Below are 16,844 nucleotides of genomic sequence, written 5' to 3'. Positions count from 1 at the left end.
ATGTGTACACTAATATGTATTTGTATGTATGTACACCTTAAACAGCTCTCTCCTTCCGTTCATTTCTTTCATCTTCATTCAAAGGTTGTCTGGTAGAGATCGTCTAGAGCGACAAAATCTTCCTTATATCTCTACATAATTTTTTTCTTTTTTATTATATTCTTTTTTCAAAACTATAGATTGTCAGATAGAATGTACCATACTTTAATTAACACCAAATAACTATTTATTCTGTGTAGGCGTGTGTGTGTGTGTGTGTGTGTTTCCACTGTCGTCTATTGTTATATTCCTGGTAATATTTCCATTGTCGTCTTAACCTTGGCTAATATCATCCGAACAGATCTCATTCCTTTCTATTTCAACCGACGTGAGAACAGCGCGCAAACTGATGCAATACCTTACGTTACGAAGGCCTAGTCGGCCTAGCGACGAAATAATACTTTTTCTTTTTTTTATGGCCCCCCCTACTGGGGGCCTCTCGTACCCCTATTTATGGTGGGACAGGGACTTTATTTGCAATTTAATTTTTCACATGATTTTTTATTTTCTCTCTCTTCTTTCATATTTTACTTTCTCTTTCGGTCTATTATGTATCTTTCATGCTACATTTCTACTTTCTTACCCTTTTGCTCTGTTCATCTATCATTCTTTCCTCTTTTCATTTTACATTTTTATTTTAAATTTTTACTTATTTTCTATAATACATTATATATCACATTTGAGTTTTATTTTATCACATTTCTTATTGTATATTTGGATTTTTATTAACGTTTTTAACTATTTTCTTGCAACAAGCGAGGAATTCTTTCCTAGTTTCTTTTTCGCCTATCAGGGAGGCTATTGTCTCCAGACGAAATAATACTCTTTCGTCACAAATGGGTATCGAAATGTCGAGACAAAACTGTATTAAGTATACGTGTTAGAACCCCATCCCTCCCTTGGGGCGCAAACGACTGGGGTGCGCTAGGGTTGTCACAAATAAATAAATATAAAACATTTTTTTTATCAGATATCTAATAGATTCAGGCGTTACCTCGCGGAAGTCCATCCTAACTTAGAAAGGGACTAACATATAGCTAATTCTGCGATGCAGCAGTAGTCGTGCAATGAAGTGCACCGTCCGCCAGCCCGCTGATAAATGCGTATGCGGCAAACGATGAGAATTACACAACTACCACCGCTAAATCACTCAACACATGTTTTATTCCTCCATGGGGCATTTTCAGGAGTTATGTTGCACTAATGTGCCAAACACAGAGTGGACTTTGTTTTATCAATGACACCCTTTTAGAGGACCTCTCATTCCCACTTGTAATGGATAAAGTATTATTTCACTTTCTCCTTCTATTCTTCACAATCTCTATCTTTCTTCACATTCAAATCGTTTCCCGTACATCAGCTTCTTTCTCTTGCCCTCGTTCCTAGATCACAGTTTATTACATGTATTATGTCATCATCATTATTTCAGCCATCAACAATCAACATCAAAGTCCACTGCTGGATTTAAGTCTCCCCAAAAGTTATCTATAGATCTGATGTACCATAATCACCACGCTTGACAGACGTGTTGGTGATCGCAGTGTGGTATAGTACGCGAAGGACGCTGCCGCCCATCCTCTGATAATTGGTTTGTGTGCAGTAGCTATCCTATATATGTATATATACATATATATGTGGTAATCGGGATGCAGGGATTGAATTTAAAAGTCCTTCGTGGGTCACAAATATTTATTTTAAAAAGAACTCCTAACCTAAACTTCGCACGTTCCTTCATCGTTCAACCGTCGTCTGTCTCTCTCCCTCTTACACGCCTCTCGCTTGTACCATCTGACGTTCCTATTCACGCATGCTCTAACGTTCCATTCCACATAAGTATATATAAATATATATAAATATATATATATATATATATCCTGGGAGCCGAACTTTCTACTACTATGTTACTGCTTATCAATTATATTAAAACTAAATAAACGTGTACCAAGCCTGTATCTTCTATTTTTAGAGATAGATAGCCTTGAACGTTCATTGTAAAAGATAAAAAATAGTTCCGGTGACATATAAGTACACATATCCCCAGGTTGTTTAATCTAGGTTGGTTATATCAAATTATATGTGAGGTTCCGTTTTCTTCTAGAAAAAAAAAACTATTTCTACAGGAAGTAGGTTACCACGCGGAGAAGCTGAATTGTAACTAAAAAGCATCTAGAAACTTTTCTACTTCAAAACTTTTGAAATATAACTTTTAATTAAGTTAGTATTTTTACGAAAAGTTTTATATATTTAATAATGTTGCGGTATTTTATATGTACGTCGTTTTAGTCTATGGACACTAAGATATATGCCTCCCCCCAATATATATGGGGGAAAAAAACTGTGGGAGTCGTATATATACTGATGTGATGTCTGAAGGAATAATAGGTGTAAGATTTTGTGGGCGAGCGTAGCCGACGGGCGAACTTAGTGTGCCGAATTAGTGCAGCGAGCACATGCATGCACCGGTGACGCGGGCGCAGACCTTTTGTTACTTTTGTTTCTTTTATTTCTTTTGCGCCTTTGTTCTATTGCCCGCTTTCACTCGGTCGCAGAGCACATTGCGCCCCAGAGTCCTACGACGAATGCACGTCCTTTTTGCTCGCACTCAAGCGCTAATAAAAATTTGTTCGTGTGTTAAATAAATTGATAAAGTGTTACAAATATCTTTTAATAAGATACTAACTCTTTAAAACCATAATCGCCAAACTTGACAGGCAGGTTGTGGATCGCAGTTTGTAAACTTATATGTTCACTATGCTAATCCTGTATAATAATTGCACAGTGTGATTTATATATTATTGTATCCCAGGAATCCAACCTCCGACCTGTAGGTCTCATTCCTTACCCCTGGACTACCACTGCTCATTTACATAACTGATTGTTATAAACTTATTGTTGAATTTAGACGAATATAAATAAGTTACTTGATTATGTCGACGAATAACGACATATCAATGGAATAATCAAGTTTTGTTTTGAACGCATCCAATTCAAAATTCATTTGGATATAATGTCGTTTCTGTTGACATATTTTATACAAAAACCGTTTGATTTCTACCGCTCCGGCGTTGATTTGTATACTAGATGGCAAAAGGTTGACAACGAAGGCGAATATATTGTTGATTAGAAATAAAAACTTGTTAAAAATGTACTCGTGTGAATTTAACTTAAGAAAGCGACATTACTTTCCGGTCCTCCCTAATATTAGGAAGTAGCCGACCCATCGGCTACTATCGCAGACACGGATTTTTCTATATATCTAAACACACATTAAAATTACAAAAAGGTTGACCTTCTATAAAATAATGAAATGGTTACTATACACACACATGCACACGCTCTGCTGTGTGTGTGTACGCGCGTATTTTGTTGCCGAGTCATATTCAGAATTATTATCTATTGCGTAATTTAAAGTTTAATTATGTCAAATATAATTGGAAAGACGGTAGTTTAATACAGATAATACTAATTTCAAAACACCCTTTTAAATTTTATACTGATATTAAAAGTAAAAATAGTAGTATTATTAAAAAAAAACTAACTTTTTAAGGTTTTATAGCCAGCCAATTACAACTTTTAATCGCACTCTTTTTATCTTTATTACCATTAACGTTTTGGTTTATTGCAGTCAGGCCTTGTTTCTCATTTCTCCCTAATCCTCACTTCTCGAAGAATCTTAGAAATATATGACGACATTTCTCGTCTACCACGAGGGAGGCGACACTTTCCTCTTCTATTTTCTCCCATCTCAATCAAGTCGGAGTTCTTCAATCTCAGAACAGCCGGCGGTAATGTACACCACGGTCTGGTCCACTAAGAGGTCACAGATACCCGAAGAAACTTGAGGTTAAACCTGTGCAGGTAGTCAGAGAATTACCCGTGGCCTGTGAACATCTGAACCTGACTGGAGTGGTTTTAAATATTAAAATGGAATCAGGCGTTATTTTGCGGAAGTCCATCTCAGTAAGGAAAGGAGCAATACATAGCTACTTCCGCCAATGCAGTAGTAGTCGTGCAATAAAGTGCATCGCCCACCAGCCCGCTGATAAATGCGCATGCGGTAAACAATGCGAATTACACAACTGCCACCGTTAAATCACTCAACACGTGTTTCACCCCTCCACGGGGCATCTTCAGGAGTTATGTTACACCGATTAGTGTCGAACACAGAGTGAAGTATTTAATGGAATCAGGCGTTACCTCGCAGAAGTCCATCCTAAGTATGAATGATTGTTTAGTTTGGTGGTAGCGGTTGTGTGATTCGCATTTTTTGCCGCATACGCATTTATCAGCGGGCTGGCGAGCGGTGCATTTCATTGCACGACTACCACTGCATGTGCGGAAGTGGCTAAATATTGGTCCTTTTCTTACTTTGAATGGTTTTATTTAGGTAAGCATATAGAATCGTAGACTTTTTAAATTTTTAAGTCGAACAAGCAAAGCTGTGTTGAAATATTAGTTAATATAAATCCGCGAAGACAACCCTATTGCACCCTTCCGTCGAGAAATCTCGGGGGCGAGCACGTCAATCAAAATGTCCCTTAATGGGCGCCGGGTCCCGCTTAGGATATTAGATAAATACGCTCCAAGCGGCGCCCCCCGTAATCAGCTGACGTATATCGCTGGTGATCATCGGGACTCATTTAATATCCTTGCTCGGAATTCGCTGACAAAATTGTCTACCTTCACTTTACATATAACAGGTTTCGATATTAAAATCCTGGTTTTATTTAATAAAATGATGTAAGACAGGTGATCACTGCAAGGTATAGGTGTCATGGTAAAAAAATTATTAGTTTTCTTGTCAAACCAGTGTTGGTCATCCGATATAAAAATCAGAAGTTTCTGTTTATAACAGTTGATTTTACAACCGAAAGAAGGAAAGTCTTTTTTCTATCAATACACGCCCACTACAAGTATACGTCTCTCTTAAAGATCGCCACGATGATAGGTCATGCGCTGCCTGAGTCAGCTACTTTCCGCGACCATAACTATGTCTTTGGTCTACCTAGTGGGGGGGGGTCTACCCACGCCGTGTCTACCTGCTCGTAGTCGCCACTCGAAAACCTTCTGCCACTACGGTGTAGCAATTCTTCAAGTTACTTTGTTAATTGCTCTCTGGTTACCAAGATGGTCACATCTTGGATCCGTATTTCATCACCTGCAACACACATTGTTCAAAGACCTGTCTTCAAACATTGTAGTATCTTGGTCGAGAAGAGTAGAGTTTCGAAGCTTTCCGAATGCTGCCTCTCCGAGTAGATATATATATATATTAGCTGAACCTGCAAACGTTGTTTTGCAAAAAAAAATAAAGCTTTTAATTAAGGGTTGATCATAGAGGGATAAAAATTTAGGATTGTACGTATTTTTGTGTGCTGTATCATAAAAAAATAAAAACCAAAAATGCTGTCTAAAACATAAAAAAAAATTTAGGCGTGGAGTACCCTTAGCATTTAGGGGGATAGGAAAAATAGATGTCCGATTCTCCGCCCTGGCCGATATGCACGCTGAGATTCACGAAAATCGGTCGAGCCGTTTCGGAGGAGTTCAATCACGTACACCGTGACACGAGAATTTTATGTATTAGAAATATATATATATATAGGTATACAACTTCGAGCGTAGAACCTCCTACAGCCACTTGAGGCACAATATGGACTACTTGTCCGGAAGCTCTACTGAGATCGTATCCAGGTTCTTCATGGTTTTAGTAGTTACGACAATGACTGTATATAAAGGAATAAACGGCACCGGATCTACAAGTGTTGGTAGTAAAAATAAAGATAATAGATCTAATTCATTTTTAAATATAATAAACTTAGGTCATGAAATTCGATTTGATTATTATATGCTCCATACAATTTCAAGTTGCAATTGCATTCGACTTAAACATAAACGAAATACGACTTTCAATATAATGTTACACAACCTACTTACAAGCTAGCAAACATACGATATTACAACGTGGAAGGAGCCCAGTTTTATATGCAACTGAATCCACTATAAAACTGTTGCAAACATTAAAATATATTCAACTTGCTGGCTTGATATATTCCTTGCAAGCTTATTGGTCTCTCAAATATAATAGATAAAGATAAAATGTATTTATTCAACGTTTGAACTTTTAACAGAACTCTTGTTGATTGACAATTCTTTTTTACTCTAATCTGCTTTGCAAGGTGTTATAGTTGGAATAATGAAAAGAAACAGGAAGAAAATCCAGAACAACACATCTTTTAATAAAGTTTAACAATACAGATTTATACATATACACTTTATCAGATATAGCCTAAATAAAATTTAAAAAAATCAGGCTGTTTATTTTGATTTTAATTAAGATTAGGGATTCTTGTTATATTTTTTTCTACCTAGAGTTATACCTCATTTGTTAGTGATATAGATATATTCTCGTGCTCTCTCGTATCTTTTAAAAGACAATTTCGTTCGACATTATTGAGTACATACAATGCAATTTAAACCATAATATAAATATATAATATAAATGTATAAACAAACATAATATAAATATATAAACCATAGTCTTTGATCCATGTTTAGTAATGTTTTTATTTGTTTTTTCATTGTTTGACTATAAATCATTATATGTTCTCAATGAGATAGTTATAGGGTAACAACTGTAACTAATTTTATATTTCTAAGCTTCTAAGTTTGTACTTTCTTACTGCCTTTTTTTACTATTTAACTCCAATAAAATAAATAAATAAATAAATATTGGATAGGCCAATAGCTTCTGGCAGTAATAAACCTGCAGGTACAAGTAGTAAACAATAATTAGTTTAATTATATTTATTATTTAAAATGAATCTTGAAAACACTTTCTATTACGAGATACATAAGGCTCTTGCGACAGCAACTAGAACTTTAAATTTGGAATGTATACCAGTTTTGATAAAGGAATTTGTATCTGGTTCAATGACTTCGTTATGATTAAGTTCACGTATAGCTTTCTCAAGTTACAAACCAGTTAAGCATAAGGTCTGATGTCAGGCTTGTTCCTCGTTCTCAGAGCCAGCGGTGTCAAGGCGCCCGGAGCCGTATTACGGGAGACTGATCGGCCGACTTACTCAGTACGCTCACGGCATCAGGGGCACTGTATATGCCGTCGACGACGGCACGATCTTCGTACGCGGCTTCGCGTATGACGGCACTGGTCCAGATGCATACTTCTGGGTCGGCGACACCCCCCAGCCTTCACCGGAAGGCACTCTTGTGCCTTACCCTGAAGACTACACCAGCCGGTAAGTGTCAAAATATTAATATTTCATAATTTTCAAAATTTTAGGAATAATAGGACGTGATAGTCTGAATCAGTGCTTGCCAACCTTTTTTGTGCCATGCACCAACCTAGCCTCTAAAATACTTTTATGGGGGGAGTGTAAGAATGTTTTATAGTAACATATATAATTTTTATATTAAAGCATAATGGATTAATTCGTTGAGAGTTCATTTTCTAATTGCCCCTATTATAAATATATATACATATATTATATGAATATTGGTTTTTAAATTAATTGATTATATTTTATTTTTATTTTATTTTATTGTAAAACCAATATGGACAAACGTCGGAAATAAATTATATTATTATTATTATTATATATATGTATATACATGTAGGATATTCAAGCAATAAAGATAAGAGATACCGAACACAAGTCTTTATTTTATTCTTAGCAGTGTAACAATCTTTTTACTCTGTCTCGTGACAGTACATCGACTTGACAGTTAAACGTCAAGTAAACAAAAGTGACAAGTAAAATAAGTTTGAGGTGTTATAAGTTAAAAAAAATAAAAATAAAAATTTTTGTCTATTTGTCTATCTGTTCGTTCCATCTAATCACTTACACTGATAGGTAGCTGGTGTAATAAGGAGTAACTTGGGTTAGTTTTATTTTAGAAAAATTCATTAACATTAAAATTACTAAAAAGATTCTTTGTTAAATTCCGGACGAAGTCGGGGACGAAGCTAGTGCTACTCTAATTTGTTTTTACTTTTGTAATATAATACAATAGAAATGTACGATAGTTATTTGACAGATAAGTCAATTACTAGAAGCTTGCATCAGCCCTCTGTGAGAAAACAACATAATACAACACCTCCTGAAAAAATACCGCTGAAAGAAAATAATTAATAAGCAATCATCAAATTGTCCTCTCCATCATTTCCTCTGATTAATTCACGGAATATTAAAAATAATTACTCTGAACGCTCCCTTTGTAACGCGAAGAGGGACTTTGAAGAAAATACCAGAGACAAAAGTGGAACGTTTAAACAACACGTGCTTCCTTTTCTCAAGGATCTTTGTAATGGACGGCCGTGAGAAATGATAATGAAGGTTTTTTTACATAAAAAATTCTTCAACGCTTTCTCCCCTGAATATTTTCTTGTTGTTATTCAGTTTGAGTTTCACGATGCCATTGAACGTGATTAAAATAAGGAATTAATTTGAAATTACATCTTCTTTCTTGTCTGCCGATGGATGTTTACTACCTCTCCATAAGTTCATCACGACCTCCTACCTTAACTATATTGTTGATTCACCTAGGGGGAACTACACCAATACCTCACTTTGCGTCGTGGTTACGTTCCAAAAAAACACGACGCAAATTGAAACGCCGCAAAGTGAATTAAGATTTTCTATAGCAAACCATGCAAAGATCCAAGATAGGTTCCAGGGTTACGAAAATACTACTTTTTACAAACATACGTACAACTTTTCTACCTTTAAAGGCATCAAAGCCACTGGAAGTTCCGAAGTTATCACCGCATATTATATCATAATAGGAGGTCTAAAAGTAAACGAAACACAATTATAATAACATATGGTTTATATCCTCAGGGATCCCCCGGTGCTGTCAGCCCACACCAACTCCGACATATTGCTCCGGCTTCCGGCAGGCAAGAGACTGCGAGACATCAGATGGATCAGTGTATGGTGTCGACGTTTTACAGTGAGTACTCAATTTATCATCTACTTACCAATTATTTAAGGCCCCCTCCCCTTTTTTGGAAACACCTCGTGCCCCCTACCATGGTAAAGCAGGCATTATATACACAATTAATAATTTTCACAGAATGTTATTATTGTCACGCTGCTTTCTAATCATTCTTAATATCTTCTATTCATTTCTCTTTTTTACAATATCTTGCATTCCCTTTCTTATCTTTACTTTTGTGTATCGCCCTCACTTACATCGCCTCTCCAGGATTCTCTATAATATATAACTAAATAATAATGTATGCTTAATGTTATTTGACTTTCTGGTAATTATACAACTTCACCACTTCTTATAGAACAGTAAAATATCACCATAAAGTCTTCACATTATAGAATAGAAATTTCGATGCATGATACATTCAATCACAAGTTTAACTCACTGTCATGTCTACGTAAAATATAAACCAGATTTGTTTTTATAAAATTTCAATATTAATTTACGATATGTAACATTTCACATTAATTTGATATAGCGAAAATTTTATTAATACGTTCAAAATGTCTGGTGTGTCACATTTTTTTACATAACCTTTTAATAAAATGAAGAGCTCTGTTCGTGTATTAACAAGTACAGTTGCACTGAATAGTGACGTACGAAAATAATAGACAACCCATATTGGCAATTTTAATAAGCAGAACAGATAGACGCTGGGATTTTAAGGTTTTGGAGTGAAGATCACAAGCGCAGCATAGTGTCCTTTCATAAGGTGGACTTATAACCTTGTTAGGGTTGAAAAACATCAGGATGCGGGCCAGTCCCAACCGGTTCTTCGATAAAGGTGCCTGTATCCAGAAGTAGATGTACTATACCTGAAATGATTATGTCATATAGATATAATATGAAATACAATAATTTTAAAAATACAAATCTGTATAAAATGAAATTAATCTTTGTAATTTTAACAGCAATGTACAAAGGAATGATATAGTTTTGAATATCTGTATAGTTATTACGTTAAACACGTTTAAAAGAAAAATATAAATATATTTTTTTAAATATTGTACCCAATCTTCATTTTTTTACTTTCTGATAAAAAAAATATTTAAGTCTAGCAAATATGTTTTCTTACTTCAATATATAGGATGATTGGTTATAAGTGTAAAACCTTTAAATAGGTAAATATATAGTTAATTTCCATATGATTAATATATAGTACATCAATGGTTTCAGGAATTAAAAAAGATAATGATAATATAATAAGAAATGGCGTTGTATTCTTATTTTAAAATTTAATTGAATTTTTGTTTATTATGTCTGACCAGACTTTATACTGAAAGAAATTATTGGCCAGTAGCATTTCAATAGAGAAGATAAGTCAATGTAATATATTTTAGAATTTGGAAATAGGCGTATGTTTTCAATCTAATGAATGAGCAACACACTCGCTAAGATAACCAAAAATCTTGTATTTTATTGATTAGTGTTGCAAGTAAAAATTAAATACATAGCCGAATATAGAATACTCATTCACGTGCGTACAATTAGTGACCAATTTACTTCTAGCTGTGACGTAATTGAAGTTTAATTAATTTTAAACTTGAATCAAATATCGCATCAATGGCGTCCACGGGCGCCGGGACGTATCGATCCGGATGCGCGCGCATACCTTTCGTTTCCCGCCAAAATGTGACGTTTGCGCGGCCATGTTTGATTCATTCATTCGTTTTACATAAAAACCTCATCTTACTATTAATTTACTAGTTTTTTTTTTCATTTACTATAATAATTATGGAATGGAATTTTTACAATTTATAACATGTATATGTTGGATTTTTCTAGCATATAAAGTACACCAATCCCCCGATTTACACGATAGATACGTTCCTGAGTAAAAAGTGTAAATCGAAAATTAAAAATATTTAAGTCAAAACCGTGTAAATCGAAAAGCTTGCAGAAAATGCATAATTTTGCTAAATAACAGTTGTGATTTTTTTCAATATTCAACAAAAAATGAAACCAAAAGTGTTTTATTATCCTTTATCACAGTCAGAAATTACTCTCATTCTTTTTTCGGAATCGAAGGTTCGTATTCACTTTCATCACTCGAAGTTGTTTGTGCCGATTCGATGTTTGAAGCAGAAATATTTACATTATGAGAGATGGTAATAAAATCGGTTATTATAACGAAAAAAAAAGTTATTTTGAAAACCGTGTAAAAGCGAAAACATGTAAAACAAGTACCGTGTAATTTGGGGTATAGGTGTATGTCATTTTCGATATGTACTATAAAATTAGTACGCATGGCATTAAAACAAGTTTGTGATTGCAAGACATAGGCTTCCCTCAAAGATCACCATGATGACCTGTCCTGCGCTGCCAGCACCCAGCGACACCTAGCGGCAGGCCTACTCACGCCGCGTTAAGACAAATTTAGCGTTTATAAATGGAATTCCAAATATTAAATATCTTTAAATAGAAAAAGTGTCAATCTCACATTCGTTCAAAGATCCATGAAGTAAGGTATACTTGAGATTTATCTACGAGGTCGAATCATAGACCGATTTGGTATGTTGAATTGGGCATATACCCTGCGGTACAAATGCATGTTAGGTCTGAAGGCTGAAGTGAAGATCTTGGACTGTCAGGTGGAACATGCACTTGCCGTCGTTGGAAGGTCGCTGATTGTAGACCGCTTCTAATCTGTTCTATTGGTAATCTCTGAAGAACTCCTGTGTAAAAAGCAGTGGATTTCTATCGGCTAATATTATTTTAATGGTGTCATATTTTGCTCGTAGGGTGGTGAGTGACACTGTTAATAGAAACAAAACAGTATAGATAAGTAGGTCCCTAATAGGCACATAAAATAACTAGTCAATTAATAATAGGAAAAATAGAATAAGAAAAGTGTAGTAATGTATTAAGAAAGTCAGTAATAAAATAAAGAATAAAAAAAAATGTACCTAGCCACCTAAGAATAATAAGACGATGGAAGGAAGGCGATGAAAGCAAGAAGGAATGAAAGAAATTGTGAAGAATGACAGTGAGTGAAGAATAAAGATGAAAAATATGAAAAACTTAATTGTAAGCAAAGACCCTGATCCCAACTAATTAAGGGTGCGAGAGGCCTCTAATAGCGGAGGCCTTAAAAATGGTGTTATATGCGAACCTTTTTAATGCATTTTCAATGTTAATAAATAAATGAAATAAATGTATATTATTTTCTACTTTGAAACAATTACAGCCACCACTTTTATAGGCTACTTAAATTATGATAATGGTGATGATTTCATTAATCACTTCTAAATAAATGTTGATGTGTTTTCCAGGTGAACTTCGGTGAGGTCTTCGTGAACCCAGGTTTGGAGCCGCCACGAGCCCGAGTACTCCCGGAGTTCAAGCGTCTAGCCCACGGTCTGCGGTCTGGCAACATCAGCGTCTTGGATGCCAAGACATTCTATATCCCAAACCTGCACTATGATGGCGCTGGTCCAGATGCCTACTTCTGGGTGGGCAATGGAACGGAACCCAATCCTTTTGGAACTAAGGTATATATGTCAAAAATAAAAAAGTAACATAAAAATAAAAAATGTAAATTATAATAAGAAAAGGGGAAAGAACGAAAGTTGAATAGAGCGAATGAGAAAGAAAGATGAATTGTTGTATGAAAGAGAGAAAATAGACTGAAAGAAAATGAAAATGTAAAGAAAGAAGAGAAAGAAAATAAAAATGAATGTGAAAAAATATAATTGTAAAATAAGTCCCTGTCCCACCATAAGATAGGGGTACGAAAAAAAAAAAAGAGGTATATATGTCTCTCTTTAGGCATATTTTTTTATGCTAAATGCGTAGTTGATATCTGAACACAAAGTTCAATAAGACAAGCCAAAATCAATGACTTTAAATAAACAACGTAATAATAATATAGTAAAAGAAGCTTTTCCAAAACTAGGATACTATTTATATATGTATATTAAAATTAATTATTGTCCTTGTAGACTTAGTACTGCCAGAAGTTTCCTATAAAATATTCCAGGGGTGGTCAACCTGCGGCTCTCAAACCATATGCGGTTCTTTAAAGGAATATTTGTGGCATTTGATACATAAATGTACATAGAAAGATACTAACCAGTACTTGAAAAAAATATTGAGAAACTGTCACCAATTATTCACGAAATGTTTAAGATTTACCAACAGAAGTATGTTATTGAAAATGCGTTATTTTTTAAATTTTATTTTCATATACATATTTTGTACTTTTTTAAATAATATATTACGAAAGTTTATATTTTTAATATAAATAGCTTTTAAAAAGGATACTTTTAATTAAAAATTACAAAAATTTAAAAATGGGTCCGACTCTCAGAGGTTGGTCACCCCTGGAATATTGAATCGGATAGATAAAAATAAATTAATGTAACATATTTTATAGTAACCACTTTGTACAGGGCTATAAGTATAAATCCTTATTTAACCGACAGAGGTAGTCAACATGAATCTGCTTCTCATTCTAGGTTCCCAACGAAATGGGTTCCCTGAACCCTCTTCGTGGGTATCAGGGTGAAGACATAGAGATCCAACTGCCCGGCAAGCTGACCGCGTACGACATTGACTGGCTCGCAGTCTGGTGCGTTGAATATAGACATAATTTTGGACACGTATACCTTCCAAAGGACCTGGATGTTCCACCGGCTCTGGGTCAAACTAAAATTACCGTGAGTATTTTTTTACACGTCTTATTTATAACTGTGAACTTGCTAAAGGCATTCTCTACTAGCTAACCTTTTAGGTGGTGCAGGGATAAATAAATATAAAGGTAGGTTAAACAAGTAAAATCAAATTGAGAAGAAAAATAATCACATGACAACAACTTATATAAATACACTATAATTATACCATAATATATGTATATTTAAATATCTACATATATTGTGGGAGTCGTATATATACTGATGTGATGTCTGAATGAATAATAGGTGTAAGATTTTGTGGGCGAGCGTAGCCGACGGGCGAACTTAGTGTGCCGAATTAGTGCAGCGAGCACATGCACGCACCGGTGACGCAGGCGCAGACCTTTTGTTACTTTTGTTTCTTTTGTTTATTTTATTTCTTTTGCGCCTTTGTTCTATTGCCCGCTTTCACTCAGTCGCGGAGCACAGTGCGCCCCAGAGTTCCACGACGAATGCACGTCCTTTTTGCTCGCCCTCAAGCGCTAATAAAAATTTGTTCGTGTGTTAAATAAATTGTTAAAGTGTTACAAACGTCTTTTAATAAGACGCCAACCACTTTAATATTATATATAATAAATAATAAAATCTAATTATTGTGACGATTCCGTCAGCTTGTCAAGCGACAGCTGTCGAACCTTAGCTTTGAATGCGCAACGATTCCTGATCATCCTGATATCGAGGGGGAGCGCGTTCCAGAGAAGAATAGGTTGTATTGCGAAGAAGTGAGTAGAGTCGGTACTATGGGAGAGAGATCTAGCAAAGTGTTTTTTTGTGTACTGGCTACGAACTGGAATTGAGATGTTGAGCAGGCAGGTGAAGGGAGAGAAAATGGAGAAGTGAAAAGTGTTCAAGTGGAACAGTTGAAGAAACTATAAGAAATATTTGAATTTAGAACAGAAGATAACCTGTTTGTTAACCGTCATTCTGTCCTATCGCCCACTGCTGATCTTGAACATTTTTGTAAAGTTTATCGTTCAATATGTAACGCTATACTTATCATACGGTGTTTATTGCTTCAGTTACCTTGGTATTAAACATTGTTTGGACCTTATCGTATCAGCGCATAGTTCTTCGGCTTTACCCTCTTTCGACTTTTCCAGTGATCAAAATTTTCCAAATCATCACCGTATTTAGCTATATGACTGAAAACTCAAAATTACTTTTTGTTTTCTTCAGTCAATATTTTCTTCCGCAAGGTAACGCCTGTTTCCATTAAATAGGATAGTCTTGTATAGTCTATTAGCAATTATTAGTAATTATTTATGTCGACTTATTTTCATTTTTACATCGTTCTTTTCTTTGTCTGCTTTCCACGTTATTGTTGAAAGCCTTTCGGCATTTACTTCTACAGGACTCCAAGTTATTAGATTGCTTTTGTGAACGCTCCTGGATATACGATTTGGATTTATCATTGCCATTTGAAGTATCTTAATGTGCTAAAACTTAACCAATTTCTATTATTTAGAGAAATTTTATAACTAACATAACTAATTTAATTGAATTGAATTAATAATAAAAAATATTTTTTAATTTTTTTACAAGCCAACCAAGGAGTTGATATTTTATTTTACAGCCAGCAAGGATATATAGATTAAATTAATACTTTTCTATAATATTTATCATGTAACTAACACATATACTAATCTTTCCTTTTTGCTTACATTGGAATATTCTAACGTATCTCTTGCAGCCTGCCTGGTGGTATAACCCCGTAAGTATCAGCTTAGTTATATTCTAACATTGTCGCTTTATTTACTCCCACTGCTGGGCATAGGTCTCCACCAAACATATCTGGGGATGTACTATAATCACCACATTTAGCAGGAGGGTCATATCAGAGTGTGGTATTACGGTACAAAGAGGGCGCTGCTGTCTCCTCCTTAAACTTATTTGTGACCAACGGCAATCCTATATAAATAATACCATAATTTTTAACATTGTTATCAAATAATCATTATTTATTCTAGAATCGATTTGCAATTATGAGGTATTAAAGCAAAATTAACAGACTATATATGAAGCGCCCTGGTCACCTACCCGCTTTGATATCGTCCTACTTTACGCTTATTTATTCGAGAACTTTCTCCAGAACCTCCGGCAGTTAGTTCTGCGCGCTATATGGTTTAATCGCTGCTGTCTAAACTTGCTAATCAGCTGGATTATCTCGGTGACTTTCTTCTTCGCATTTTATCATTCCTAATTTGATTTCGTACCAGAATCTTTGGCGAAGCCCCGTTCGTTGAGCTTCGTTGACCTCTTACTTTGCGCTTTTAGCTCTAATATCTCTCTTATTAGCTAAGCTACTCGAATAAGCTATATATATATATATATATATATATATATATATACCAGGTGATCCCGCAAACGTTGTATTACCATGTATGTTATTTCTAGGAAACATTAAAAAACAAATAAAAAATAAGGGTTGATCGTAGAGGGATGAAAATTTAGGGTTGTGTGTATTTTTGTATGCTGTATCATAAAAAATAATAACAAAAAAATTTGGCTAATAAATTTAGGGGTGGACCACCCTTAACATCTAGATGTTAAATGTGATGAAAAATCGATGTTGTGGGATTCTCCACCCTGGTCGATGTGCGCGCTAAGATTCACGAAAATCAGTCGAGTCGATTCGGAGGAGTTTTTTATATATTAGATACATGTATATGTATATATAAATTCACTAACCGAGCGCATGTTACAGACGAGCTCAACAACCTCCCACACGCCTTACAGCTCCGCCAAAAACTGCAAAGAGATTCTTGACAAGAGGCTGCAAGTGCGCTGGGAAGTGCAGGTACGTGAACTTTTTAACCCTTAACTTATGGCCCTTAATGGCAGATTTTTTTTAATATTACATTAATATTCATACCACTTAACTTTCAAGACCCAAAGATGCCAACAGAAAAAACTGAATAAGCGTTCGAAAATTAAGAAATTACCTAAACATTCACATACAAATAATTACTTTTCGTTTAAAATTGATGCCACTATTTTTTTTAATTCTGATGAATCTCTACAGATACATTATCAAGAAAAGGTTTAAACAATACAAATATTATAACTGAAATTGTCGATATAACAATATATGAAAATATTTTACCAATAAGATACTCA

The 16,844-nt window shown here is 34.8% G+C and overlaps 1 protein-coding gene across 1 annotated transcript in view; it reads left to right on the top strand.

The window, feature by feature from the left end:
* The window catches only part of LOC137925948 (protein Skeletor, isoforms B/C), a 50,479-nt gene that overhangs the window by 19,911 nt on the left and 13,724 nt on the right, over positions 1 to 16,844 (top strand). Inside the window, exons 2-6 of the mRNA XM_068769444.1 lie at positions 7,067 to 7,298; positions 8,901 to 9,012; positions 12,327 to 12,545; positions 13,512 to 13,712; positions 16,432 to 16,524. Of these exons, the coding sequence (XP_068625545.1) occupies positions 7,067 to 7,298; positions 8,901 to 9,012; positions 12,327 to 12,545; positions 13,512 to 13,712; positions 16,432 to 16,524 (857 nt within the window). The remainder of the gene's footprint in view (positions 1 to 7,066; positions 7,299 to 8,900; positions 9,013 to 12,326; positions 12,546 to 13,511; positions 13,713 to 16,431; positions 16,525 to 16,844) is intronic.

Source organism: Battus philenor, unplaced genomic scaffold (assembly GCF_028537555.1).
Source record: "Battus philenor isolate CCGP_79_NKW_IND1 unplaced genomic scaffold, ilBatPhil1.0.hap1 SCAF_28, whole genome shotgun sequence".
NCBI classification, from domain to species: Eukaryota; Metazoa; Arthropoda; class Insecta; order Lepidoptera; family Papilionidae; genus Battus; species Battus philenor.
This window is presented reverse-complemented; position numbering and strand designations above follow the sequence as displayed.